General features: G+C 41.0%; 1 protein-coding gene across 8 annotated transcripts in view; it reads left to right on the top strand.

The window, feature by feature from the left end:
* The window catches only part of LOC148036758 (orotidine 5'-phosphate decarboxylase), a 43,443-nt gene extending 30,822 nt beyond the window's left edge, over positions 1-12,621 (top strand). For all 8 annotated transcript variants that reach the window (XM_087675634.1, XM_087675630.1, XM_087675635.1 and 5 more), the window contains 5 exons: positions 523-630; positions 740-898; positions 1,111-1,283; positions 1,392-1,497; positions 12,195-12,621. In XM_087675634.1, the coding sequence (XP_087531760.1) occupies positions 523-630; positions 740-898; positions 1,111-1,283; positions 1,392-1,497; positions 12,195-12,224 (576 nt within the window). In that variant the 3' untranslated portion in view covers positions 12,225-12,621. The remainder of the gene's footprint in view (positions 1-522; positions 631-739; positions 899-1,110; positions 1,284-1,391; positions 1,498-12,194) is intronic.
* Positions 12,622-27,663: the final 15,042 nt, after the last annotated feature.

Below are 27,663 nucleotides of genomic sequence, written 5' to 3'. Positions count from 1 at the left end.
ATTTTGAGTTGGTTTAAGAGCATGCAGGGCTCCTTGTATAAATCTTTGTGATATGACTGCTTGTCATCAATCCCATAAGGTAGGGAGCAAAAGGTTCTATAAAACTACAATAAACTCGTCTGTCTTTAAATTAGTTAAATCATAATATGGTCTTTCAACTTGTATTTTAAGAAGGTGATGTGGTCTGATGAAGACTCAACCTTTGAAACTAAGAAGTTGAAGGGTTGATTAACATGGTCAAAAGATGCTGTGCCTCAACTTAATCTCAAAACTGTCAAATCAACAACTCTAAAGAGGCTGCTGGGACTTCTGAGTGGCTTGTTAAGATGCTTGCATTCCTTTAGTACTTCTCCGTCCCTAGAAAAAGAATCATTTTATTAAGTATTCTGCAAGTCAAGATTTTACAATGTACAAAACATGCATGCTTTTGTTGCTTTCAGTTACTGTGCATGGTGTATAACCACTCTCTCTTTTCCCTACATATGAACATAAGGTGTTATTAATCATTTGGTACCCCAATAGATACATGCATCCCTGGATGAAGAGTTTCACTCTTCACGCAACATAGCGTTAAGCCTCCACAAAAGATACAAGAAGGTTGTGGAACGTGGGTTCACCAATAATATCAAGGTGAGTTTCTATTATTACTTTTGAGAAAATTGTCTGATTTTTGCAATAAACTGTAATAACCTCAAAGTGTAATGCTCAATCTTCATGCTGATGGGACTTTGTCTGGCAGGAATTTGTAACTGCCGGGGTTAATGCATATGCTGTGGGTTGTACGGATGAGGGGCTGCGAAAGGAACTTCTGAGCTTGAGAGAATCTGATGAAGTGTTGAGTCAAACAGCTCCTTTGAGCTGTACTACCAGTCTAAGGTCTAAGCTCACAACTGAGGAGGTAATTTTTTCATCAACCTTAATCAACACGATTCTGCATTGTTGGAAAATTGCAACCTCAAGTTTTCAGTTATATACTCATTGATGGATGCACTTCTTCTGCCTTTTGGTTTTACTTTTGTATAGGTAAGAGGTAAGTTTTTACAGAGATTTCTGTAATGTCAAAATAGGTGTTCTGACGCTATCTCTGCTGGTAATCTCATTGCCCTGCAGATAGAGGAATGTATATTATGGTTGACTATAGTTTTCATAACTATACTGTGCACTCCTCAACCTACGGTAGTACGATGGTCAAATACATCTCCAGTTTCAGCTGAAGCCCAATCACAATGGCGAGGGTTCTGTGCACTTATTGCAAATGCATATTACTTGCGTGGAATGGCTTGGTGGTTTCTTTTCCCAGAACTTGTCTCTAACAAATCTGTCCAGGTTGTTTCAATAAAGTTGAACTGTCTTTTGAACTACTAGTCTGAAATGTTAAAACATGGCAACAGGCTTCCCATAAAGACTTTACAACTTGAGCAAATGGCTGTAATAGGTCGTGCAGAAGAGCCATCCCTAGTAGCAGATCGAATGCGGCTTGTCTTTGCAACACTTGAGGTCTTACATGTCTTGAGATCAATCTTAAATGCTTGATATGTTCTATTATAAATACTCAATATTTTTCCAAATGAACTATATATGCTGTTTGCTGTTTTTCAGGTTGCTGATCAAAATTTTTAAAAGTTTATTATTTTCTATCATAGAGTGCATTCTTACTGTTTTGCTAGATCAAGTATATGAGCTGTTTCCTTTGTTTTTCATGCCTGCTTACCAATATTGAGTCTTCTTTAATTGTTCCAACCATGGGTCACCTAGTGCCAATATTTAATGGCTTGAAGCGTCCCATCCCAAATTGACCAAGGTATTAGGCCAAGGGTGCACATTGGCTGCTCAAGGACCTACTGAGACTATAGAGGTGATGGTTACCTTGGGAGCCCAAAGGGTCACCCAAGAGAGGCTAAGGCATCGGACAAACGGTGCTTATCAACTGCCAGTGGCCTACCAAGACCTGCAAAGGCAATGGTTACATTAATGAATGTAGGGGGGACTCATTTTGCTGATTTTTCAGAAGTAGATGATTCTTGTGATGAAAATGCATTTATGAGCTAATTGTCAGATGATGATGAGCCTGCCTCGTGAAGTGGTAGGAAGGTATGGTGCTAAGAGAGCCATTGGTGGAAACAACTTAGAATCCTCTCGGCAGTGCTTTGCACAATGAGATGCATAGATGAATGCCACATGATGGGAAGATGCATGCAAGAAGGTGCTACTTAGACAGTGTCCCTTGTAGATTACTTGCTCACTTACCTAGGCGCCCTTTAATGAGGCTGCCCAAGACATAGAGAAGACCAAGAAAAATGGGAAAATGCCACTACTGTAAGAAACTAGGGCATTACATTGATGAATGTAGGGGGGTTCATTTTGCTGATTTTTTAGAAGTAGATGATTCTTGTGATGAATATGCATTTATGAGCTAATTGTCAGATGATGATGAGCCTGCCTCCTTGGAAGAAGCCCAATAGGATGTACATTGGATGCAGGCCATGCAAGATGAATTGGATTCTATTGCCACCAATCATACATGGAATCTTGTTGAATCGCCCCATGTCAAGAAAGCCAATCAAACCAAATGGGTCTATAGACTAAAGTGCAAGGCTGATGGTACCATAGATAGGTACAAAGTGTGTTTGGTAGCCAAAGGATATGCACAAAAAAAGGGTATCAATTATGAGGAGACATTTTCTCCTACATCCTACGTGAGTATAGCTAGTTGTGTTACTGCAATGGTTGCAAATTATGGTTGGAATGTACATTAGTTGGACATCAAGACGGCATTCTTGAATGGTAACCCACGTAATGATGTTTATGTATCACAATCTCTAGGGTTTGTGGTGGAAGGCAAAGAGCACATGGGTTGCAAGTTGCCTAAACCTCTATCTGGCTTAAAAAAAGCTCCTTGTGTATGGTATTCTAAGGTTGATGCGTATTTGGCCAGCATTGGGTCATAAATAGTCTAGTTGCACCCACTCTCTACACTAAGAATGAAGGGGGGGACTTGCTGGTTTTCATTCTATATGTACACGATATGTTGCTCACTGGACCAAAAGAGCATAAAAATTACAAATTTCAAGGTTGAACTGAAACATGCTTTTGCTATGTTAGATAAGGGCTGTTTACACTACTATTTGGGGATTCACTTCATCCCAAAATTAGCATCATCATGTTGCAATCACATGGATAAGCTTTTGCATAGGTTTAATATGCAAGATGAGCCAAGGCTCAAGTTGTCCATGCATGATGGTGAAGAGATATCTGATGTTGCAATATATAGCCAGACTGTTGGTTGTCTTATTCACTTTAGCAACACATGTCTTGGCATATAGTTTACAATATCTCCAATGAGTCGGCTTATACTCAGCCCATGGACAGTATATTGGCAAGCTGTCAAGTAGATCTTCAGATACTTGTAAGGTACTCAGTTATATGCTTTATTATTTTTTGGGGGGGAGATTTGCACTTACAGGCTTACAAGGATTCAGATTGTGTTGGTGATTGAGACATTGTAGGGCAAGGTTAGGCACGGAGATCGAGGTAGACAGTCGTTGCACGCTGTGAGAGAGTTAGAGAGAGTGCAATAGAGCAAAGTAGAGAGTGAACACGTTTTTCGGTACAATGACGAGTGTACCACTTTAGGTTTTTAGATAGATATATGTATGAAAGTACAATGTGCTAAGGGTGTGTTCACACCCATGCACATATAAAAGGCACGATGGCCATTTATTCCCAACAACCTTCCACCTAAAAGCAATGTGTCTTAAGAGGAGAAAAGAATCAGCTAAGTCTAGGTATGTACAAAGCTGAAATAAAAATATCTATCCAACTCCCATCATCTGTCTCGGCAATGAGCAAACCGCTCTGCTGGAAGACCTTTCGTGAGAAGGTCGCAGGGTTATCATCTGTATGCACTTTGATAAGCTCAATGCTCTTGCTATCAAGTACATCTCTAATGAAGTGGTACTTCACCTGTATGTGCTTTGTCTTTGCATGAAAGACAAGGTTCCGTGCTAGCATGATAGCACTCTGACTATCACAATGGAGAATAGGTACCTCTGTGATGCCAAGCTCTCCCACCAGACATGAAAGCCATAAAGCCTCCTTGCATGTCTCAGTGGCAGCTACATACTCTGCCTCTGTAGTAGACAATGCAACACACTTTTGTAGCTTGGAGATCCAAGAGACTGCTCCTCTTGTGAAAGTAAACACATACCTAGAAGTGGACTTCCTGCAGTCCGCATGACTAGCATAGTTTGCATCCGTAAAGCCAACAACAGATGCCTTCGGCTTTCCAAAGCAGATGCACAACTCCTTTGTGCCTTTTAGGTATCTCATAATACCTTTCACTGCATCCCAATGCCTCTGCTAACCACTCCCACTACAAAAGCAATGTCAGGACGTGTAGCAACCATGGCATACATCAAACTACCAACAGCTGAAGCATATTGTATCTCGGCCATTTCAGCCTTCTCATCATCAGATGTAGGGCTGTCCTCTGCACTGAGTTTCACATATGGAGGCAATGGAACCCCAATTGTTTTCCCCCTCTCCATATTGAAACGTTGCAAAACTTTAGAGATGTACTCCTACTGAGATAGATAGAGTAAGCCTTTAGATCTATCTCTGAGTATTCGCATGCCAAGAATGTGGTTTGCATCACCCAGATCCTTCATGTCAAAGCTGCCATGAAGACTTTGCTTCAATGAATCCAAGGCATGAGTATCCCTGCTAGTAATCAGCATGTTATCAACATACAAGACCAAGATAATCAGGCTGCCATCTGCTGCCTTCTTGGTGTACAAGTAGTGATCCACTTGACTTCTATGAAAGCCTTGGAACTGCATGAATGTATCAAACTTATGATACTATTCTCTTGGTGCTTGTTTCAGTCCATACAAACTCCTTTTGAGTTTACATACCATTTTTTCCTTCCCTTGTTCAACAAACCCTTCAGATTGCTGCATATAAATGTCTTCATGCAGATCACCATGTAAAAACATAGTCTTTACATCCATCTGGATGAGCTCCATATCTCAACTGCAACCAAGCCCAAAATGGTTCTTAATGTAGTCATCTTGACTAGAGGAGAAAAAATCTCATCAAAGCCAATTCCATGCTCTTGCTTGTACCCCTTTGCAACCAATCTTGCTTTGTACTTGGGTGAGGAACCATAAGTGACCTTCATTTTGTAAACCCATTTGCATGGAAGGGTTTTCTACCCTTTAGGCAACTGCACCAAGTCCCAAGTGCCATTTTTTTTTTCAAGAGATTCCATCTTTGACAGCATGGCTTTATACCATTTCTTGCTGTCCTGTCTGTCCATTGCTTCCTTGAAGCAAGACGGTTCACCACAATCTGTCAACATGACATACTCAGCCACATTAATTGCACTAGGAACGAATCTGTCAGGTTGTCTAGTAGCCCTAGACGATCTCCTAACCCAATGGTCAATGTTTGTTGGCTGTTCCTGCAAATTTCCATTTTCAGCATGCTGTCTTGGCATTTCAGCCTGCAAATCAACATTAACAGCTTGCTGTCCTTGCTGTTCCTGTACATGTAGTGGCTCATTTTCATGGGCAATAGCTGGCTGATCATTTCCAGCACCATTTCCTGCATTTACAGGTTCATTTATAGCAGGTATTTGCTGCTGTACAGTGGGCACATTTTGTTGTCCAAAAGGTATTTCTTCCTGGAATACAACCCTATGGACCTCCTCAGTCTTTTTGGGCTGTTTGTGCATGCGATCTTCTCGGAAGATAATGTCATTGCTGCGTACTATTTTCCTTTTCTCGGGATCCCATAATTTATACCCCATTTCATCCTTGTCACCATATCCTAGAAAAATGCATTTACAGGACTTTAGCTCAAGTTTGTTGCGTTTTTCTTTATGAATGTGCACAAAAGCCTTGCAGCCAAACACTTTCAGATGAGCATATGAAGGTGGCTTGCCCGACCACGCTTCTTGGGGAACTCCTCCTCCCCCCCTCCCCCCCAAAGACTTGTTTGGTGATCGATAGTGAACGGTTGTCATAATAGCCTCTGCCCAAAAACCATGAGGTAATGCAACATGAGAAAGCATCGTACGGACCTTATCCTGTATGGTCCGATTCATACGCTCTGCAACTCCATTTTGGGGTGGATTATGAGGGGCAGTGAGCTCCCTCTTTATCCCTTTGCAAGTTTGCTGTCACAAAATGCCTGAAAGGCTTTGGACACATATTCCCCACCATTGTCAGAGTGAAGACACTTAAGTGTCTTATCTATCTGATTTTCAGCCAATGCCAAGATTTTTTTAAACTTATCAAGCACTTCATCCTTGCTACGAATAGGATAAACCCATATTTTCCGTGTAGCATCATCGACAAAGGTGACAAAATATTTCTTTTCCCCTAAAGATAATCGTGGCATTTGACATACATCCGAATGTACTAACTCTAGAGGAGAAGATTTCAAAAAAAGAGACTTTTTGTGAGAAGTCTATGCATGTTTGCCATAAATACAATGATCACAGTGCTCAAAATTAGCATAACGAAGACAAGGCAAGTAACCCAAACGAGAAAGCATTTTCATTCGTGTTTGACTCATGTGTTCCAACCGGCCATGCCACAAAGAAACACTTGGCTGCTTGGTCACGGCAACAACATGGTCACGCACACTAGATACATGAAGTGGATACAACGTATCACTCTTGCAACCTCTGGCAATGACCCTAGATCCCTTATAGATCTTCCATTTTCCATCACCAAAGGTGGTATAGAAAACCATCATCATCTATCTGCCCTGTGCTAATCAAGCTCTTCTTGAGCTGAGGTACATGCCGTACATGCTGAAGTGTAAAGACAAAGCCATGCTGAAACTGTAACTACACACTGCCAATACCTGCAATCTCACATGCATTGTTGTCCCCAAGATGAACAACACCATGTCGACCCCCTGTATAGGCGGAAAACCACTCACGATGAGGGGTGACATGAAAGGAAGTACTTGAATCAAGAATCCAAGTATGCATGTCATCATCTGTATCTGCAAGTAGAGAATGTGTACCAAAATGTGAAGAGACAAAGAGTACATCACTCCCACTGTCACTGTCATGAGTGACTACATTCACCTCTTCAATTTTTACAATGCTTTTCTTAGGCTGACTGTCCTTCTTCTCTTCCTTGCAATCATCTGTCTTCTTGCCTTTTTCTTTCTCTTTCTTCCATTTGTAGCAGTCACGTTTAAAGTGACCCTTCTTGCCACAATGATGGCATTCAACATCTTTGCCACGTGATTTACTGCGTCCCTTGCCATCATATTTGCCCTTTTGCTGTGATCTGCCCTTAGTATGCAAAGCACTGGAAGACTTACTGGATGCATTGTTCTGCCGATTCATCTCTTCCATAAGTAGAGCACTCTCTACATCAGCATACAAAAGGATTACTTTAGAATTGCTCATAGCAGTCCTGAATGTATCCCAACTCTCTGGTAGAGTGCAAAGCAAGAAAGTAGCCTTAAATTCCTCATCAATCATGAACTTCAAGGCAACCAGCTGGCTGAAAATGGAGTTAAATTCACTCAAGTGAGTAGACATTACTGTACCTTCTTTCATACGCAAATCCATAAGCTTTTTCAGCCAATACACTTCAGAGTGCAAAGCAAGAAAGTAGTCTTAAATTCCTTATCAATCATGAACTTCAAGGCAACCAGCTGGCTGAAAACGGAGTTAAACTCACTCAAGTGAGTAGACATTGTTGTACCTTCTTTCATACGCAAATCCATAAGCTTTTTCAGCCAATACACTTTACTTGCAGCACTCTTCTGTGTATACAGTTCTTCCAATCTAGTCCATATAGCATATGCAGAATTCAAACCTTCAATGTTGAAGAGCAGGACATCAGAAATCGATAGCTCTATGGTTGAGCGTGCAAGCTCATTCAACTCATCCCAATCATCCTGATCCATGTCCGCGGGCTTTGCCCCTTTAGTTTTGATCGGCTTTGCCAGCTTCTTTTGTAATAGGATATTGTAGCACTGTTTTTGCCACACTGCAAAATTATGTGTGCCTTCAAGCTTCTTTATATGCATCAAATTACTGCTGTCATTGCTGCCAGCCATGGTTTTCAGCCCAAATGTGACAAAAAAACCAGTAAATGCAGGCCCAAACTGTCACCCAAGTGACCAAGGTACAAACAAGTACCAATCAGCAATAAATGACCACGCAGAAGTACAGATTTCAGATCTGTAATTAAGTTTTCAGAAGCACCAAACCAAGTGCTACAGCATTATCCAACTGATTACAGCTGTTCCAAAGGGCATGTGCATCACATTACATGAGAAATCCCAAAATTTCAGCTGCAATTTCTGTTGTACATGTACCCACGGGCATAAAATTTGACACGAACGGTCAAAAGCCCCAAAATTTTGTGCTCAAAGCATCAAACACACATCTGCATTTCCTCTGTCATGCATAGGATTGTCCAATTTTGCCAAAATAAAGCAAATTCAGCAAAACCCCTAAATTTTACCAAGTGTTGATGTCCAAATTGTGTGGAATTCAACCTGCATGTACATGAAATGACTAAATACTGCACAAATTTTACCCAAATCGCAAAAGCCCCAAATGTCGGGGACAAAATGTCACAAATTCCTGCAATTTCTGAGACAAATTTGCTTGCCCTGTATCAAATTTTCCAAATCTGGGAAAAGCCCCAAATTTCTAAGCTGATTTTGCATAGATCTGAGATCTTGTGCTTACGCGCGTGAAACCCTATCAGTGGGTGGCCTTTACGCGTATAGTTGGGCCATGCAATCCGCGTCAGCTCACCTGCCCATCCGCCACATGGGCCTCCATGTTGGTCCCCCACTAGACCCTGTCGTTCGCTGGCCTGAAGCCCACGTCGCCCCCGCTAGACTGCCAGCTCGTCATGTGAGCCTCCTGAGCTTCCGCGTACTCCCACTGCCGTTTCCTGTGGCCTGGTCCCTACTGGACTTGCCGCCCAATCGCGAGCACCCGCGCTGGTCTTCTTCACGAGCTGTTCGTTGGCTATTTGCACGACCTGTTCATTGGTCTTCTGCATGCGACTTCTTCCTGCGACTATAGCCTCTAGTCAACAGCTTCTCGTCTGTTGGGCTTGCAACTGGCGACTAATGCTTGTGGCCTGAGTGAACCATTGTGGCTCTGATACCAGTTTGTAGGGCGAGGTTAGGCACGGAGATCGAGGTAGACAGTCGTTGCATTTGTTTTTGCCCTTCTCTTTCTTCAATTCAAAGCAATCCCTTTTGTAGGGTCCTTTTTTGGCACAATGATAGCGCTTCACATTCTTTCCACGAGATTTGCTGCGTGCTCTGTTTATAGAATTGCTCTTATGCTGAAATTTGCCTCTAGTGTGTAATGCATTTGAAGACTTGTTTGCTGAGTTATTGTGCCTATTGAGTTCTTCCATCAGCAAAGAACTCTCCATATCAGAGTATAACAACTGAGCATTTGAATTACTCAAAGCTGTCTTGAAAGTATCCCAATTTTTAGGTAGAGTGCATAGTAACAAGGTAGCTTTGAACTCTTAATCAATAAGGAAATCCAAAGCAATAAGCTGAGTGAAAATTGAGTTAAACTCATTCAAATGTATAGACATGGCCATACCCTCTTTCATGCGAAAGTCCATCAGTTTTTTCAGCCAATAAACCTTACTGGCTGCACTGTTCTGAGCATACAATTCTTCAAACCTTTGCCACATTGCATATGCTGAATTCAGCTTCTCAATGTTGAAGAGCAAGTTGTCTGACATTGAGAGCTCAATGGTAGAGTGAGCAAGCTCGTCCAAGTCATCCCACTCGTCTTGTTCCGTGTCTGCTGGTTTGATTCCCTTTGTTTTGATGGGCTTTACATGTTTCTTTTGCTCCAAGACATTGTAGTTGTTTTTGCCAAATTGCAAAATTATGTGCATCCTCAAGCTTCTTAATGTGCAAAAGATTACTGCTGTAACTGTTTCCAGCCATAATTTGCAGTCCCAAATTGACTAACTAGTCACCAAAGGCAAGCCCAAATGTGACACAAGTGACCACAGTACACAAGAGTACCAAGCAGCAATGAAAATCCCAAGATTGCAGAAATTTCAGATCTGCAAATGGATTTTCAGAATTAAAAAATGTCATTTGGTGCACTCCTCAAGCAATTCTTGACACATTTAGAGACCAAGCCACCAGTTACATGTGAAATCCCCAAAATTTCAATGCAATTTTTGCTCTAAAGGCATTCCCGAGCACAAATTTGACAATTTGGATTAAAAGCCCCAAACTTTTAGAGGATAATCTGTTCAGATTGCATCAATTCAAGTGCATATACCAGGCAATTCTTGCAAAAATTGATGAAATTCTGCAAAAGCCCCAAATTTCTCAGGTCCAGTGTGCACAAATTTCACCGAAATTGAAGGAATTCATTGAAATGTGGAAAAGCCCCAAAATTTCACAGACAAATGTGCACTAATTGTGCAATATTTGAGTCAGATTGTCAACTTTTGCATTATTTTTCCCAATCCGGGAAAAGCCCCAATTTTCCAGGAGCAGATGTGCACAGATTTGTATTCTGTGCTTGTACGCGCGAATGCCCAGTAGAGAAGGGAGAGGAAACTGAAAAAAAAGAGAGAAAAAATGTTGACTATAGAATGGATTCGTGACCGCCTGGTCATGGGTGACTTGTCAAACAAGTCACTGCCTGTCCCGTCAAAGTGCCCGCTGAGCCTGTCTCGTCCATGCTGAGCCTGGTCACGTTTGCACTGAGCCTGGTCGCGTTTGCGCTGAGCCTGGTCATGTCCAGGTCTCGTTTGGCCTGCGTCAGCCTATCACTTGTCGCCTGCAACAGGCGTTGACAAAGATGCTGCCCGTCCCATGGTTGCTACACCTGCTGGTCCGCCGTCTGCCTCTCCTGCATGTGCTGAACACTGAAAATTGGTGCCTAAAGCTCCTGCTCGCCTGTCATGCAGCTTGATGCTTGTCACTGGCTTCGGGAAGCATGCACAACCTGTGCTCTGATACAAGTTTGTTGTGCAGATTTCCTTAGCTGAGAGAGAAGGTGCAGAGATTTGAGAGCAGTAGAGTGAGAGAGTGAGCACACCACTTGATGTTCGGTACAAAGACTAGTGTACCACTTTTAGGTTTTGAATATATATATAAAGTATAACAAGTGAAGGGTGCATTCACACCCACACACCCAAACTTGGTAAAAAGGCATGGTGAGCCTTTGTTCCCAACACATAGGAGATGCCTATGTTGTTTCATGGCTAATATTTGGAGGGGAGGCACGCCCTTTGTGGGCGTTTAAGTTTGCGAGTCTAACTATTCACCGGGGGGCTTGTCACAAATATTGTGGAAGCTTGTCACAAATATTGTGGAAGAAGGTGAGAGCGCATTATATTGGGGCAGACCTATATCCTTGCTGGGGGACATCACCTAGGGCTGCTCCAATGCTACTCGTAGCTGGTGACGGATGAGTATGTTTTCCTGGTCTTCTGATTGGCCCCCCAGCATCACTATCCCTATTGACCAGTCTCTCAGAAAGTGTACACGTTTGATAGGTTTCATGAAATTTTACAGATTGTGATTGGTAGAACTGTAGGTTTAGCAGCCTACTTGGCACTCTGAATATAATTTGAGGCCCAGGTGCATTACAGAGAACACTTTCTGTGACTTTACAACACCAAAATACATTTTTTTGGTTGGAGGTATCATGAAGGCCTTTTTACCATTGCAACGATATTCTCCCATGCACCTGCCCAAAGAGCATGGAAAATGCATTTAGATCCCTACCATCTCTTGCTGTCCGTTGAACCCTATACTGTGGCTTCAATGACCAAATCTGACCTCTTTCTAGTGGTACAAAGGAATTTAGGGTCTCTCCAATGAAAATGGATTACTGAAGTGACTTCGTTAATATACATTTCTCTTTTTTTGTGCAAGTAATTATTCATTGGGATTTGTGTATTAACTATAGCACTGCATTTCTCTTTCATTACTTAAATAATTGTTCATTGTGGTTTGTGTATTATCATGTTATTTCAACATGAATTCGGCCATTTTGAAAAGATTTTAGATCTAAAGTATCAGGAAGTATTGTCAAGGTTGAGGACAACTGTGTTCATCAAGCAATGCATGCCTTAATTTGCGCTAAGCATTTTCATATATTGAGTTTTCTGTACTAACCATATTCAGACCCCTTTGTGCAGAGTGTAAGCCCACAGTGGCCCAAAAGATGAGATCTGAAATGTATATTGGTGTATAAAAATGCCTTCATCAAGATAAAATTTGGTGCATTAACAGACTATATCACTGATATCATAGAGGTTGCCTGCGGGAGTTTATGGAAGCATGCAAATTCACGCCACAAGGATGCCACATGGTGCCTCTCCATTGGCCTAGGCTACCTGTTGCAACAAGTTGCTTGACTCTCGGAGTGAGGAATGGTGACATTTGCAGCATGCAGATGACACTCATCTGGCAAATTCTAAAACTATACAAGTGAATAGATAATGTGGAGATGAGAGTGAGATATCTCACTTGTAATTATAAAAGTGGAAGCTGAATTCCATCCAATACTTCTATGTATTTACTATTCAAATATGATAAATCAATGAGTAACTGGTTATTCAGTCACTTTGGGATTCTGTGCTATCCAGTTGGACTAGTTAACATACCCTTATCCATGTCTGTCTGTGATTTTCATCATTTTTGTTGGGAATGTTCGTTGCTTCTATTTAAGGACGTCCAAATTTAGATACATGGTACCTGTGTGTTTGTGTGTGTCTATGACTTGATGTTGGTGATTGGGTGTTTTTGTGATGAATGGACCAGAATGAAATTAAGCAATGTTGTCATTCTATCAGTATTATGGTAAGAGGGCATCATATGTCAGAGCTGGTTGCACAGTCGTACATGAAAACCATTCTCATACTGATTACATACTGGATTAACATTGATGAGGGTAATGTGTCTAGTTTTGCTCTCTTATGGCTGAGGGGATGCTATTTTCCATTCGACGACTGTTCAGTGTTTACAACCAACTTGCCAAGGCATTCAGCAAGAAAGCCTCTACTCACCTTGACAGTGGGCTTTGTAAATTCCTCCCTCAATTTTGAAACCTTTGGTTTCTGAAGTCAGGAGGGCTTGGTAATCTCATAGTGTATTCTACTTCATTGTGGCCTTTCACCCCCCTTTTTAGGGTTCCCCATATACTTTGATTCATAAAGTGTCTAATAAAAAACTGTGTACAGCATCACCTCTTGGAAATTAGCCACATTGTTTTCGTAAATCCTGTGTGCTTCCCAAATTTCTTGGCATCATGTACAAATGTGGGATGTGTGTCTATATGGCATTACAATGTACACATGGTGATTATATTGATACCAATTGGAATAATATGTGTGACCCTTTGCATAAGAAGATCCTAAGGCCCAGCGCAATGGGTTTTACCTAGCATCCCCATGCTTTACTAGTGACTCTGATAGATTGGACAAACAATACCAGTTATGCAAAATAATTTGGCTTGTGAAATGTTGTTGGAATATTGTCTAAAGTTTTCATATAATGCTTTGTTGTGATTAGGATAATTTTTTGTCGAACAAATTCATGAGACATACCTACAACATTATTATTGCTACATGTCAACCATCACCTTTTGCATTGGCAATTTGTTGATATAGGCAAATACAACTTATACCATGTTTAAGAAGATATGGAGTTTGGTTGGAATCATTTTGTCTTGCCCATAGAAATATTTAATAAGTACTCTTTGGGGAAAGAAAGAAAAAAACTATTGTGGGCCAAAGGTCAATTTCAAAGGCTTGAAGAGATCCAAATTTAGACATTTAAAGCAATAAGAGAATCCTTTGTGAGTATTATCTTATTCACTATATTTGCCTTTCATAAGCCTTAAATGGTAAGACAACACCCTATGGAAGACCTTTCCATGTAACGTTTCTCTTCATGGGTTTTCTTTAAATGCTTCCATGTTGAAAGGCACATGTATTCTATCTTGATAATACCAAAGCAAACCCCCTCCCCTTTTATGAGACTTTTGATGCTCATGTGGGTTTTTGGCTCCACAAAATTGGAGTCAAAAGATGCTCAAATCCTTGGGAAAATGCTAATCCCTAAGTTGTAGGTGGTCTTACAATAAAAATTTGCCTTCCCTCATGGCATGAATTGTAGATTGTATTACAAATAATAACAAATAATGCCTCACATTATTGACATTTACATGCTTTAGAAATATGACCTAGTTGAATTGACCTAAAACACCAATTTATGAAAGTTCAATGATTGGAGATTGGTTACATAGTTGATAGGGATGTCCATTGGCCAAATACAGGTTCATAGAGATAGATGTATTCTCAATTCAAACTTTGTGTACATGAATCATTCGAGACAATGTGCTAGATAATCAATCTCTTAGACAATGATGAACATAGATAATCCATTGGCCAAATAATCAATCGCATGGTGTCTAGGCTAAGAGATTAAGAAAATAAAGCATTAGCGTCCATATAGCTCAAGCCTTTGTGCCAAATCTTTGATTCAACTTTTCATAAAAAGAGAGTGCACCATTAATCTAGATCCATCTAGACATAAGCCATTAAATTTTGAGCACTAACAATAATACTCTTACTTGAGTAATTGGCGACTTACACGGCTTCGTGCTAATTCATACATTAGAAAAAAGGATAGAGAAGAAAATACTTTCTAATTATTTTTAATACATTTTGAATTACCTCTCTTTATGTCAAGGTGGAATTTCTTAGGGTCCCGAACACGAGTCCAAGTTTTCTCTAATGCATCCATCTTCATCTACCCTCTCACCTCCTTTGTTTCCCTTCTAACTCTTCATAAGTAACACTAGACGCCATGCCTAGTTTCCTCTGGACGCTTCATGCCAAGGCTCGTTAGTGTTACACACCAACTTAAGTTTGGCAATTTGCACCAAACTTTGAAGCACCACTGTTACTATTGCTTAAATCATTTCATGTCTTAATGCATATCTTATGTGGCAATATGATTCATGGCTGATTGAGCCCCTAAAAAACAAGCGGAGCGCTTAGTTTCCTCTCAATATTTCATGCTAGGGCTACACACCAGCTTAAGTTTGGCCATTTGTGCCAAACTTTGAAGCATCGTTGTTACTATTGGCTAATGCATTTCACATATTAAAGTATATCTTACATGGCAATATGATTCATGGCCAATTGAGTCCTTAAAAAACAAACCATGAGAGACCCCAAAACCATTGTGAAGCACTTGTGTTATAAATAGTTGATGTATTGCACTTCTTTGTCAATTATTGAGATAATAACTTGATTTTCAAAAATACACTTGTCCCTCACAATAATGATTCAATATATAAAATAAAGAAATCGATAACATTGTTTATTCCAACTATATGAATATGTTAATACATCTCTCTCTCTCTCTCTCTCTCTCTCTCTCTCTCTCTCTCTCTCTCTCTCTCTCTCTCTCTATCTATCTGTGTGTGTGTGTGTGTGTGTGGGAGGTAGCTTGCAGAGTCGGTGGATTCCATAGATTGAGGCGAGATACCCTACACTCTTGATCTTTTTAAACTTAGGTTTTTTTCCAACTTTTTTACTTTTTTCAGTTTCCATACATCTCATTCCAATATACCATGTAAACTTACACATAAATTTTATCTCTTCTTATCTGGTGAGAGATGATGATTCTAGTTGTATTGGTTATGGTCTCATAGGCCACTCTGGCCTTTTAGAGACGTTAATAGATATTTCTTTCTTTCTTTCTTTCTTTCTCTCTCTCTCTCTCTCTCTATATATATATATATATATATATATATATATATATGCACACACACACACACACACACACACACACACACACACACACACACACACACACACACACACACACACACACACACACACACACACACACACACACACACACACACACACACACACACACACACACACACACACACACACGTATATTCCTCTCTCCAAACACATTGGTCCTTCGTTGAGCCATCTCATGTTTCCATTAGGACCCAATTTTATGTGTGTATAGAGAGTGTATGCATACATCCATACATATTTCATACATATACACATAACACATGAATGTACATGTGTGTGAATGCATGAGAGAGAGAGAGAGAGAGAGAGAGAGAGAGAGAGAGAGAGAGAGAGAGAGAGAGAGAGAGAGAGAGAGAGAGAGAGAGAGAGAGAGAGAGAGAGATCATGAAGCATGGGTATCTCAAGAGTTTAACCTATAAAATCAATGATATTTTTTGTCTAGGAAAGGTTGCATGTGTAATAAACATAAATGGGACATATTTGTTGAGAAACACGGATCTAGAGCATGGCTATGGTGGTTCAAAGACGGGAAGAAAACTCATGTAGACATAGACTTAGACACTGACTGTCACACAAGTGAATTAGGTTTCAAGATTGAGACTTGAACTCATAAACACAATCTTGTGTGTGGACAATGACACTGACACTTTACTGAAAAGAAAAGAGTACTATCATTGCATTAAGAAAAGGAAGCAAGTGCAATGCTTTATAGGAAAGTAGGAAACTGCAATAGGCACCACTGTGCATATAGGATAGGTAAGCCTGCATGTCCTTGGCCATGAAGCTCCATACAAAGAGGCTGTTAGTGAGTGTGATTGCTGAATCTCAACACCCCTCCTCAATCACAACTAGAAAGGCACAAAGTGTGTAGAGGCTATAATGAGAAGCACCTGCAAGGTGTGGGCACACCACAAACATGGTAGACACCAGAGGCTGTCATAGAAAAAGCTAAGTGTGGGCACCAAAACATGATGGACATCCAGAGGTTGTAACAGGGGCCTCACAAAGTGTACAGGGACTGTAGTGCCAAGTTACATGAGGAGTTTACAAAGCTTATGGCAAGAAGCATTAGGGCTAGGAAATACAAGGCTTTTAAAACAGTCTATCAGAATAATGAGAGTAGAAGGACTGATGGGGCTTGTCCTTCCGATCCTGGTGGTCTTCATCTTCAACTTCATCTTCATCTTTTGGTCTATGGTCTTCTTCTTCTTTCACAGCTGCAAGATAGGCCTTTTGGGACCTCTTCCTAGCATGATAGAACTTCTCAGTGTGTCCGGTCCTTTTGCAGAAGTCACAGAAGAGCGGTTCCTTTTTACCTTTGTATCTGTTGTTTACATATAACATTTGTTCATCCTTTGAAGTGCTAGGCTCTTCTTTGCTTTTTAAGTTTCTTTTCTTCCTCTAGTAGAGAGGCTTTAATATCAACAAGTTGAGGATCAGGCATATTGGTTAGAGTGGTTGATACATTATCATAGGCAGGAAGCAGACTTTTTAACAAGACACCAATACAAACATCTTCATCCATTTTTAGCTTTATCCCTGCAAGCTGGGTTAGGAGACTTTCCACGTAATTTAGATGGGATGCCAGGGATGTATGAGGCTTCATATCAAGTCGAAAAAATTCAATCAATAGACCATAGATGACTTTGATTGTGCACCAAATAAGGTATCCAATTTGTACCAAGTGTCATGGGACATGTCACAGGCATCCACATGATGGATGTAGCTGTCATCCAATTCCAGTTTAATGATGGCCTGTGCCTTGTCATCATTCTTCTGCCAAGTAACTGCAAGGTCTGCATCTCGAGGTTTCTTCTCTTTGCCATTTGTGATGGCCCAAAGACCCTTCTTCATCAGGATGAGCTTGATGCGGGTTTGCCAGGTGTGAAACCAGACTCCCTTGAACCAAGCATTTGGAGAGTCTTTTCCCATGTTGGATGGCTAGAGCAACAGCAAATCAACTCCAAGATTCTCAAATTTTACAAGTGGAGCAAATTACAATGTGTCAAGAGACACAAGTAATGGTAGCGTGAAAACACACTATGTAGAGACTTGATTTTGAGCTTGAATCTTCCTTGCTCGGGGTCGTTGATCCTTCTTCAATCTTCTCAGGTCCTTCCCCTCCTTGATTTGGTGCTGGGACAGTAGATCAGAGTGGCAGTGGGTTGTTCCAAGTGGTAGGAGAGAGAAAATGATGAGATTTTTGAGCTTTGATGAAACTGGCTATGGCTGACAGTTTAGGGTTTCAGACAGGGACTTGGTTTTTTGCAGATTGTAGGAGCTGTAGTTGATCATTTGAAAACTTTTTTTTATAGAAATGAAGCTTACTTCAAGATCTTCAAAAGCCCTATCCTCCTCGTCAAGATCGCAGCATGTATGGCGCGCATAGAGCAGACGAACAGATCGGGCGCAGATTTCGTTAGCAGCCACGAATTTTGACAATGCTATGCTGGTTGATCAACAATGTGGATGATTTTTGTGCCAGGAGGGAGCGCCCTAAGTAGAGGAAGATATGTCTAGAAGAGAGTTCATGAAGATATGCTCTACAGAGAGAGATATGAAGGCTCCATGAAGGGTATGTCCTGCAGGTCACAGTTGAAGACTGTGGCAGTGATGACTGGGAATTTTCACAATGCTGAGCTTCAGATAGCCAAATGTCATGGATTGATGTGATACAGGGAAGCTTTCTGAATTGGGGAACACTTTTCCAGAAGGAAGCTCCAAGATATTTGACCTATGGAGTGAGATATAAGCGACTCAATCTGACAGGGTGCTGCTGGCTATGGCTGCCATGGAAGCTCAAGTGAAGGTAGAGTTGGGAGATGAAGTCATGGGATGAAACTGAGCTGACCAGAGATTAATATGCTGAGAGAGAGCAGAGAAGAGCTAAGCCGAGCTGAGCCATGCCCGACTGGGCTCTGATACCATGTTGAGAAACAAGATCTAGAGCATGGCTATGGTGGTTCAAAGACGGGAAGAAAACTCATGTAGACATAGACTTAGACACTGACTGTCACACAAGTGAATTAGGTTTCAAGATTGAGACTTGAACTCATAAACAAAATCTTGTGTGTGGACAATGACACTGACACTTTACTGAAAAGAAAAGAGTACTATCATTGCATTAAGAAAATGAAGCAAGTACAATGCTTTATAGGAAAGTAGGAAACTGCAGTAGGCACCACTGTGCATATGTGATAGGTAAGCCTGCATGTCCTTGGCCCTGAAGCTCCATACAAAGAGGCTGCTAGTGAGTGTGATTGCTGAATCTCAACAATATTGCATACACAATGCCCACATCTCTTAAAAAACAATACAAATGAATACAATTCAAACTTACAAACTTAACGAAGGATATGCTATGCCATTGGTGATGAGTCACAAATTCATAAGAAAATAGCATTTGCACTTTTGTGATATGAGGAGATTACTGGGGCATTAAAAACTTTTGAGCTATTACATGTAATGTTGTACTACATATCTCTTATTATTTGGCTCTTTGTGTGTGCTACTCACATATTTTTCTTTCAAACTCTTAATACTTTCTTTTGTGCACTATTGAGAGAGAGAGAGAGAGAGAGAGAGAGAGAGAGAGAGAGAGAGAGAGAGAGAGAGAGAGAGAGAGAGAGAGAGAGAGAGAGAGAGAGAGAGAGAGAGAGAGAGAGAGAGAGAGAGAGTTATATTAACGTCTTCTAAAGACCAAAACTGGCCTATGAGACAAACTGTGATACAACTGATGAGGTCCAGCTATCCAAAATAAAAGTGATGAATGAAAAGCTAAAAATTGGAAACTGAAAATACGGTGCTGTGTGTGATAAGTGTCGTGTATGTGTATGTGCGTATGTAGCTCTAGTACTCCAGATAATGGCTACAAAAGGGGAACAAATGTCGGCTGTGATAGGGGAACAACTGTCGGCTGTGATAAAGTGGTGCGATGTGTATATGTAACAGATGCAGGGAGATATACTATACTGGGATGTAGTAGCAGTCGTCGAAGTCACTAATAGTAGGCGATCCCTCCTGGATGCAGGATGTGGTACATCGGAGGTGGGGAAAGAGCAAACTGGAGATCTGAGATCCAATGTGTCGAGTGTCATCGGATCTCAGTCTGCTGTCGATGTAGATCAAGAATCCTCCGGATCTCCTGTCAGTGTGGCTGTGGGGTCCAAAACCCACGGATCCTCGTGCGGCGTCGGGTATGCTGGTCCTCAGCCTGCTGTAGTGTGAGCCCGGAGGTCTGGCTGGAGGCTGGTATAGTAGCTCTCACTCTGTCTGTCTGAAAGAACTGTGTAATAGTCGTCTGGGTGGGCCCCTCTCTGACTGGGACCCGCTGTGTGCTCTGCTCTCGGATGTGCCATGCCTCTCCCAGAAAACGGCCAAATGATCTCTGATCCATATCAGTCATACATCCCTGAAGTGAGCTGCTCAATGTGTATCTAGATCTCAACTCTGAGTATGCCGGGCATCTGAGAACAAAATGCTCCTCACTCTCCACCTCTGATCTACAAAGGGGGCATATCCTCTCCTCCCGTGGGATGCCACTGGCTCTGCCACTCTCAATCATAAGCTGATGTGATGATACCCTGAGCTGTCCAATAAGAACTCTCAATCGATGTGGCATATAGATCTGCATATATCTCAGAATCTCTATGAATCCCTACTCTGATATGCTCAAGAACTGTGTATAATAATGTGCCATCTTCGATGCCAGTGGCTGTGCAGGGCTGACCCATGTCCTCTGTATATAAATATGCCATATCTCCTGTCTGATGACTCGGTTCCTCTCAGAGAGAGAGAGGGTGTAAGTGGGAGCCTGAGTATCATATAGAAGAGGTGGGAGTCTATCAATGTCCAGCCCATGTCTGTCAAACCAAGCTCTAGTCTGTGCATACCATGATGTGGTATCCCCCGCTCGAGCCATCTCCTGAGATGCCATATATGCTCTATATGCAATGCGATCTCTATCCATATCCTGAAATCTGTGTAGGAAGCAGACTGTCTGAAATAATGCCTCGACTAGCATGGGCGGTGTGGCAAGCTCTGCTTGCACAATGTCATGTGGGACTGAGGCCTTGCTGCGAATCAATCTAGATATCATGATCACCTGAGGTCTCTCCATCAATGTCCATACATAATTGGCAAGGCCTGGCCCCCAAATAGCTGCTCCATACATCAGTGCTGGAGTGACTAGAGTATCAAAGAGCCACCCCTTGGTGCGGGGCTCCTGGAAATGTGCCTGATGACACTGTTGCTCCATAAGAGCCAATGCTGAGTATCCTCTAGTGAGGCGGTCATGAGCTGCCTCTGTCATCGAGAAAGTCCCTGAAGCTGCTGTAAAGGTGACTCCCAAATATACATATGATCCAGTGACCTCAATACTCCCTCCTGTTGCCATGAAAATACTATGTCTGCGTATCTGAGCTGATGTATGGAATATAAGAACCTTGGTTTTACCAAGGTTCACTATCATGCCTCTCTGTATGCAAAAATCATCCAATGCTAATAAATGCTGCTGTAATCCCTGAGCTGAGTCTGAGACCAACACAATGTCATCTACATATAGTAAGATATGAACTGTGGCTCCACTGAGATCTATACCTCCACCGGCTCGCTGTTGAATAAACTCTGCTATCTCATCAATGTATAGCCCAAATAGAGTCGGTGAGAGTGGGCATCCTTGTTTCACACCAATGGTGCTCACGAGAGAGAGAGAGAGAGAGAGAGAGAGAGAGAGAGAGAGAGAGAGAGAGAGAGAGAAGCTGACATTGATGGACACCCATAGAAGAATAGGAGAGGTAAACGTAACATTCTGCTTCATCATCCAATTGTTCTCCCTCCCTACAATCGCAGAAAGTGAGGATGACTACAATTAGCCCACTTAGACCATGTGCAATTAGCTGGGGATAGATATCAATATGGGCCGCGTTTTCTTGACATGGAGGGGGGACCCTGTTGATGGAAGATGAAAAATAAAAAACCCTTTATTGTTTCATCTGGACCCCACCAATTGTGATTCTAGCCCACCTGGCATGTCCCACCTCCCTGCCTTCAACATCATGTTCTACATACAATGCCCTCCCTCCCTCCCTCCCTCCCTCCCTCCCTCCTCCTCCTCCTCCTCCTCCTCCTCCTCCTCCTCCTCCTCTCTCTCTCTCTCTCTCTCTCTCTCTCTCTCTCTCTCTCTCTTTGTGACACCCACACATGTTGTCGTGCCGCTACATGCACACCGTGTAAAAAAATTCTAGAATGTGGCTTTCTTATTGATTTAGAGAGCCAATGCCATTTTAGACATTAGTGCTAGTGTCCATGGTTCAAAAATATTAAATTTTTGGACAAGTTTTACCCAATTTTTGATATTCTAGATATTATCTCTTGTAAAAATCCATAAAACTATAGACAACTTCTAGATTAGGATGATATGTAAAAGAAAGCATGTAGCTTTCAACCAATTTGAGAGGATTTTATGTAAAAAGAGAGATTAACGAAATCGCGTGACACGCGATCGCTGTTTTCAGACAATGAACAACACTCCGAAGGGGAAGATGAAGAAGGAGTAACTTGGTAGAATTTTGGCCAGTTGTGATGGTATTTTATCCCCCTTTCGAAGCCAATGGAAGGATCAGATTGGCGATCTGAGCAGCATAGAGGAAGGTATTATTTTATACACATTTTTGTCTATTAGAGTTATATCTTCTCATAATGCTGAAAGAAACTGACATGCTTCATCTCTGTTAGTATTCTTCTTCGTTTTCTATTTGTTTTTGGGAGTATTCTTCTACGTCTTCAATTTCTTCGAACCCCTTCTCTTTCGTCTATCCCTCTCCCTAAATCTACCTTCACCCTGCTGTCTCCTACCCCTGTGGTGGACTCTTGACACCAAATGCACCGGCACCATGTTAAGGGAAGTTTATGCTGTCATCAGAGGTGAATTTCGAAAGATATTTGGGCTGATTTGGGGCTAATATCTTCAGCCATATTCAAAGAATTAGGTACATCATTGTTCTTTTAATTCATTTCTTACTCTACAGAAGACATCTTGTCAAAATACGCAAGTATTATGTGCCCCTATGGCAGGGCAATGCTTGTAGATTATTCATAGATGCTTTGAGTTGAATTAAGAGGATCTTTTTCTCTTATTTCTTGGATGTGGTAACTTATCCTTATCAGGAACTCAATTTGAAGCTCTCTTGAAGCAAGTCTCTTTGCCCTACAAGCCTTGTAATTGACTCATAAGCTTTTGTCCCTAATAGTCTGCATTGAATGTAATCATGCAAAGTTGATTTATGCTATGGCATCATGTATGAATGATGGGATGCAGAGTTGTTTATGATACATGACAACATATTGCACTTGATTTTATAATTGGTGATTGCTCTTACAGTCAAGAAAACAAGCTTGATTTGAGTTAGAACTTATGAGATAATACTCTTGTGATCTTTGCTAAGAACATGTAGTTGGAAGCTCTATCAACATCTTCAAGAACTTGGCTTGAAACCTTCAACCCTTATCTTATCTCTACCATCTTCGGAGTCTAAGCTCTTGAACCCCTATACATTCTTCTCTCTCAAACCCCTGTGATTGACCGTGAAGTACCTCTTGAACCTTTAAACATTCACTGTAATCTACTTATCTCTTGAAGACACATCTCTATCTATCTTGTCCAGTTTTCTTGCCAAACCCCTGTGGTGGTGACCTTCAACCCTACGCGCAACGACGTTGGTGAACCCGAAATGAAAGGTCAGTGTAAGAGAACTCCAAGATGGGGGATTCTTCAGGAGATACTCTACAACAGTTGGTGCGCATACTGCAGCAGACTCAACAACAAAAAATTAAAATGTTACAACAACAACAACAAAGGCAAGACAAAGAGAAGATTGATTCCACATCTATCAAGGCCCTAGAGGAAGTTGGGCAGGAATTAAAACAATTTAATGGTCAAAATGTCTTTGTTTTTATTCACTTGTATGTTGAAAAAATGCTCTTCTTTGGTGTACCGCAACATGCATGGAGTCGCTATTTTTCCAAACTAGCCAAGCATGGTCTTCAAGAAAGAATCCATGGTCTTTTTCAGCAAGATGTGGATTGGGCTGCATTCAAAAAATCCCTACACGAAGAATTCTTCTTACAAGACTCTGGCCTACTGACGAAGAAAAGTTTCACTGATTGGGTTGAGAAACCCAACAAAGGTTTAGCTGCAACAGCTTTATACCATGAGTTTGAAAGTAAATTTGGGCAACTTGATGCTGAAGACTAACAAAGTATGGAAGGTCAAAAGATTGAATTATTCCTTAAGGCTGCAGATCCCATTCAACAAGAGAAGCTTGCTGATCACCTAGAAGATGCTACCTCTGAATTAGGAGTCAAAACTGCATAGACAGATGTTACTGATGCAGTTAACATGATTGCTCGAAGAGAGCGGATGCGACTAAGATTGGGTTCTACTTCAACTTCAACAACTCCATTGATGGAGCTTGTTCCATCTTCAAAATCCCCTATTCCTTTGACTAATCAACCAACTCTTTCTTCTTCTGTTCCTTCTAAAAATAATGTCATGGATAAACTAATTAAAAGCATGCGTGACCTTCATCTGAATCTTACAGAAATTAGTTCCAAGGTGGAGAAGTTGGATGTCAAAAGTTGAAGAATGAGGACGTTCATCAACTCAAAGACCCATGAGAGAAGGCTTTAAGAGGCCCTGTATTTGGTGTGACAGCCAACAACATGACAAGAGGGAGTGTTCTGCCTTCCATGAAGTTGAAGCACAGAAGCTCGTCTTTTGGAAAGATGAAAAAATTCATGCAGCTGAAACTGGTCTTCCACTGGAGCCAAATTTCGGCAATGGTGGAATAAAGAAAAGATTAAAAGATTTGGTTGTAAAGAATGCCTACGCAGCAATTGATGCAGCTACCTATGGGCTACAAATTGAGCCAACTAAATCAAATTTGAAAGCATGTAAAGCTAATGTGCAATCTAAAGTATGGATTCAGGCACTAGATCAAATGGAATGTGGTAAAGCAGCTAAAGAAGCAGTCAGTGCATTTGAAGAATAACTGGTTGGAAAGAATCGGTAGATTCTTTTTTCACCTTTGCACATTTGCTGATGTCAATCATAAATAAGTCTTGATTGAAGAAAAGAGAAGATGAACCAGGGTCTTCCTCTTCTGGCCCTCCGAAACGGGTAACTAGAAGAACGCTTGAACAACCAAAGCTTACTGAAAATATAACCCCAAATCAAGAGATGAAAGATGCGCCACAAACAAAGACGACGGAAGGAAAGAAGAAAGGCAAGCAACCAGGCTATAAATTGCGCATAGAATCTGCAATGGAGTCCTAGAATAACGAATTTTGGGAAGCAAAATTGAATTCACCTTAGGCAAAATTCTTGGAATTGCCAAACGTGAATTCCATGATGTAATTATTAATGTAATCAAAAGGAAAAGACAATATGTTGGCGATGAAGCTGAAGAAACAATGCATGCTTTTTTACAAGTTTTTCGAGGTTTTGTATCGAGGTTTTGTGTAGGATGAAGAGAAGCTGACTTCATAAGGAATTCATCCTAAAGCAGTCAAAGAATTAATTGTAGCAATTGAAGCTGAAGATAAAGAAAGCATGAATGCAAAAATTAAAGAAGTGAAAGCTGAAAATGTAATGGTCGAATGGTCCAAACCATTTGGACAGCCCACCTCTCAAAAAGAAGGCCGTCTACAGCACATGCATGAGGAGGAAAAGGCCCAGTTCATTCCAAGCAGTCACTACTCCCGTACACATTGGGAAAGAGCAACAACGGAGACAATCGTCAAAATTGGAGAAAAAGAAACACCATGTGTTGCACTCTTAGACCATGGCTCGGAGATAAATGTCATGGCAAGGAGTCTCTATGAAAGTGGCAGATGGCCCATAGATGTTGATCCAGGTTGGTGAATGAGAGCTGCAAACAACTCTTCTGGAGAGTTATATGCTGCATGTCCTAATGTACAGGTAACTATTGGAGACATAAAATACATTTTTCACTTTTTTGTTCAAGACTCTTGTAGTTACCCTATCAATCTTGGGCAACCTTACATTTCTGAAGCCCGCTTGGAAACAAAAGCTCTTAATAATGGTTCTTCCTATGCTCGAATCCGAAGCAAGGATAATGAACGAGGCGTCCAATTTCTTACTGTGTGTGTTAACCATCATCGAAACAGAGATCGACTGCGTGATTATCCTGTGCCTCCTAATGCTCGAGAATTCAAGGGTTTTTGGGCTGCACTACTATAACATAAGGCTATGGCAGTGCGTCATGTAAAAAGATTAAACCTCCTTATACTATAGAAATCGTCTCTCTAGCAAATCTCTATGTATGTACAATCAATAGTATGGGCTGTTATAAGTCTCTTCTAGCCATGACTAAAGCCAAAAGAAAATATTTATGTCATGGAAAAAGGGAGCTGAAAACTTATGACATGATGGTTGAAAATGAAGATATTTCGGGTTTTTTTTTGGAACTGATTACTACTGACACATTGACTGAAATATATGCAGTTGCTCATACAAAAAATCAGGCTGAAAATCAATCCATAGAAGTATGTACATTGGATTTTTATCAAACAATTCAAGAATTTGTTGAGCAGGAAGATATTGGTTTACTCAACAAGGCTGAAGCGCAAATGGAGACAAAATACAAGACGGTGGATAATAAAGTCAAGCCTATGGCAGTCCCATTGCCTCCTGAAAGTGAAGGGTTAGCTGATAGGGTAGCAAATCAACCAAGTCTTCGTGATTCTTCCAACATTGGTCACAAGTTCACATCTGAAAGTATAAAAGAGCTCAAAATAGGTAAAATTCTTTCCTTTCACCAGCTAAAAAACACTCTTTTATGCAAATGCTAATGAAACATGGAAAAGCTTTTGCATTTCAACCAAGTGAAATAGGCTGTGTGTATCCAAATATTGTGGCTTACGGTCCCACATGTGCCTTGGAACCTCAAGCCCATTCCTGTTCTAAGGGTGCATTTGCCCAAATTATTGGAACTTCTAAATGAGAAGATCAGAATGAAGATTTTAGAACCTTCTTTAGCATCTTACTCAAACCGATGGTTTACTGTGCCCAAGAAAAATGGATCTTTACGATTCATTCAAGATCTACAACCTATTAATCGTGTCACAATCCGAAATGTTGGTTCGGGTCCAATTGTTGATGAGTTTGTTGAAGCTTTTGCAGGTAGAGCAATTTATTCTATGGGTGACCTATATTCAAGACATGACCAATTTCGGCTTTCATTAGAAAGCCGAGACATTACCACAATGAAGACACCTCTTGGATTAGTCTGCATGTGCACTCTAGTACAAGGTGCAACAAACTCCGTAGCTCATATGATGAATGCCATGCACAAAGTCTTAAGGGACTTTATTGCACAACTTACTCTTCCATTTCTTGATGATGTACCTATCAAGGGATGTGAAGTCAATGAAAAGAATGAGGAGCTTGACGAAGATGGTTGCAGGACATTTGTAGTTAACCATATTCACGATTGTGATAGGATTTTGACAAGGCTAGAAGAGGTACATCTTACCCTTTCCGAAGCTAAGTCGATTTTTGGAGTAGAAGAAGTCCTAGTGGTCGGACATATGTGTGGCCCCTATGGACATAAACTTTCACCAATCAAGATTGATGCCATCAACAGAATGTAAGAAAAATGCACAAATATTTTAGAAGCGAGAATATTTCTTGGCACATGTGTATTCTATCTCATATGGATACCACATTTTGCTCATGTAGCCGAAAATATTTATCAATTATTAAGAAAATGTCAAAGATTCTCTTGGGGGGAAGAGCATA

The sequence above is a fragment of the Lygodium microphyllum genome, chromosome 4, assembly GCF_053477565.2.
Source record: "Lygodium microphyllum isolate KBCC chromosome 4, Lygodium_microphyllum_v1.1.10, whole genome shotgun sequence".
NCBI classification, from domain to species: domain Eukaryota; kingdom Viridiplantae; phylum Streptophyta; class Polypodiopsida; order Schizaeales; family Lygodiaceae; genus Lygodium; species Lygodium microphyllum.
Note: the sequence above shows the minus strand (reverse complement) of the source record. Positions and strands in the feature narration are given on the sequence as shown.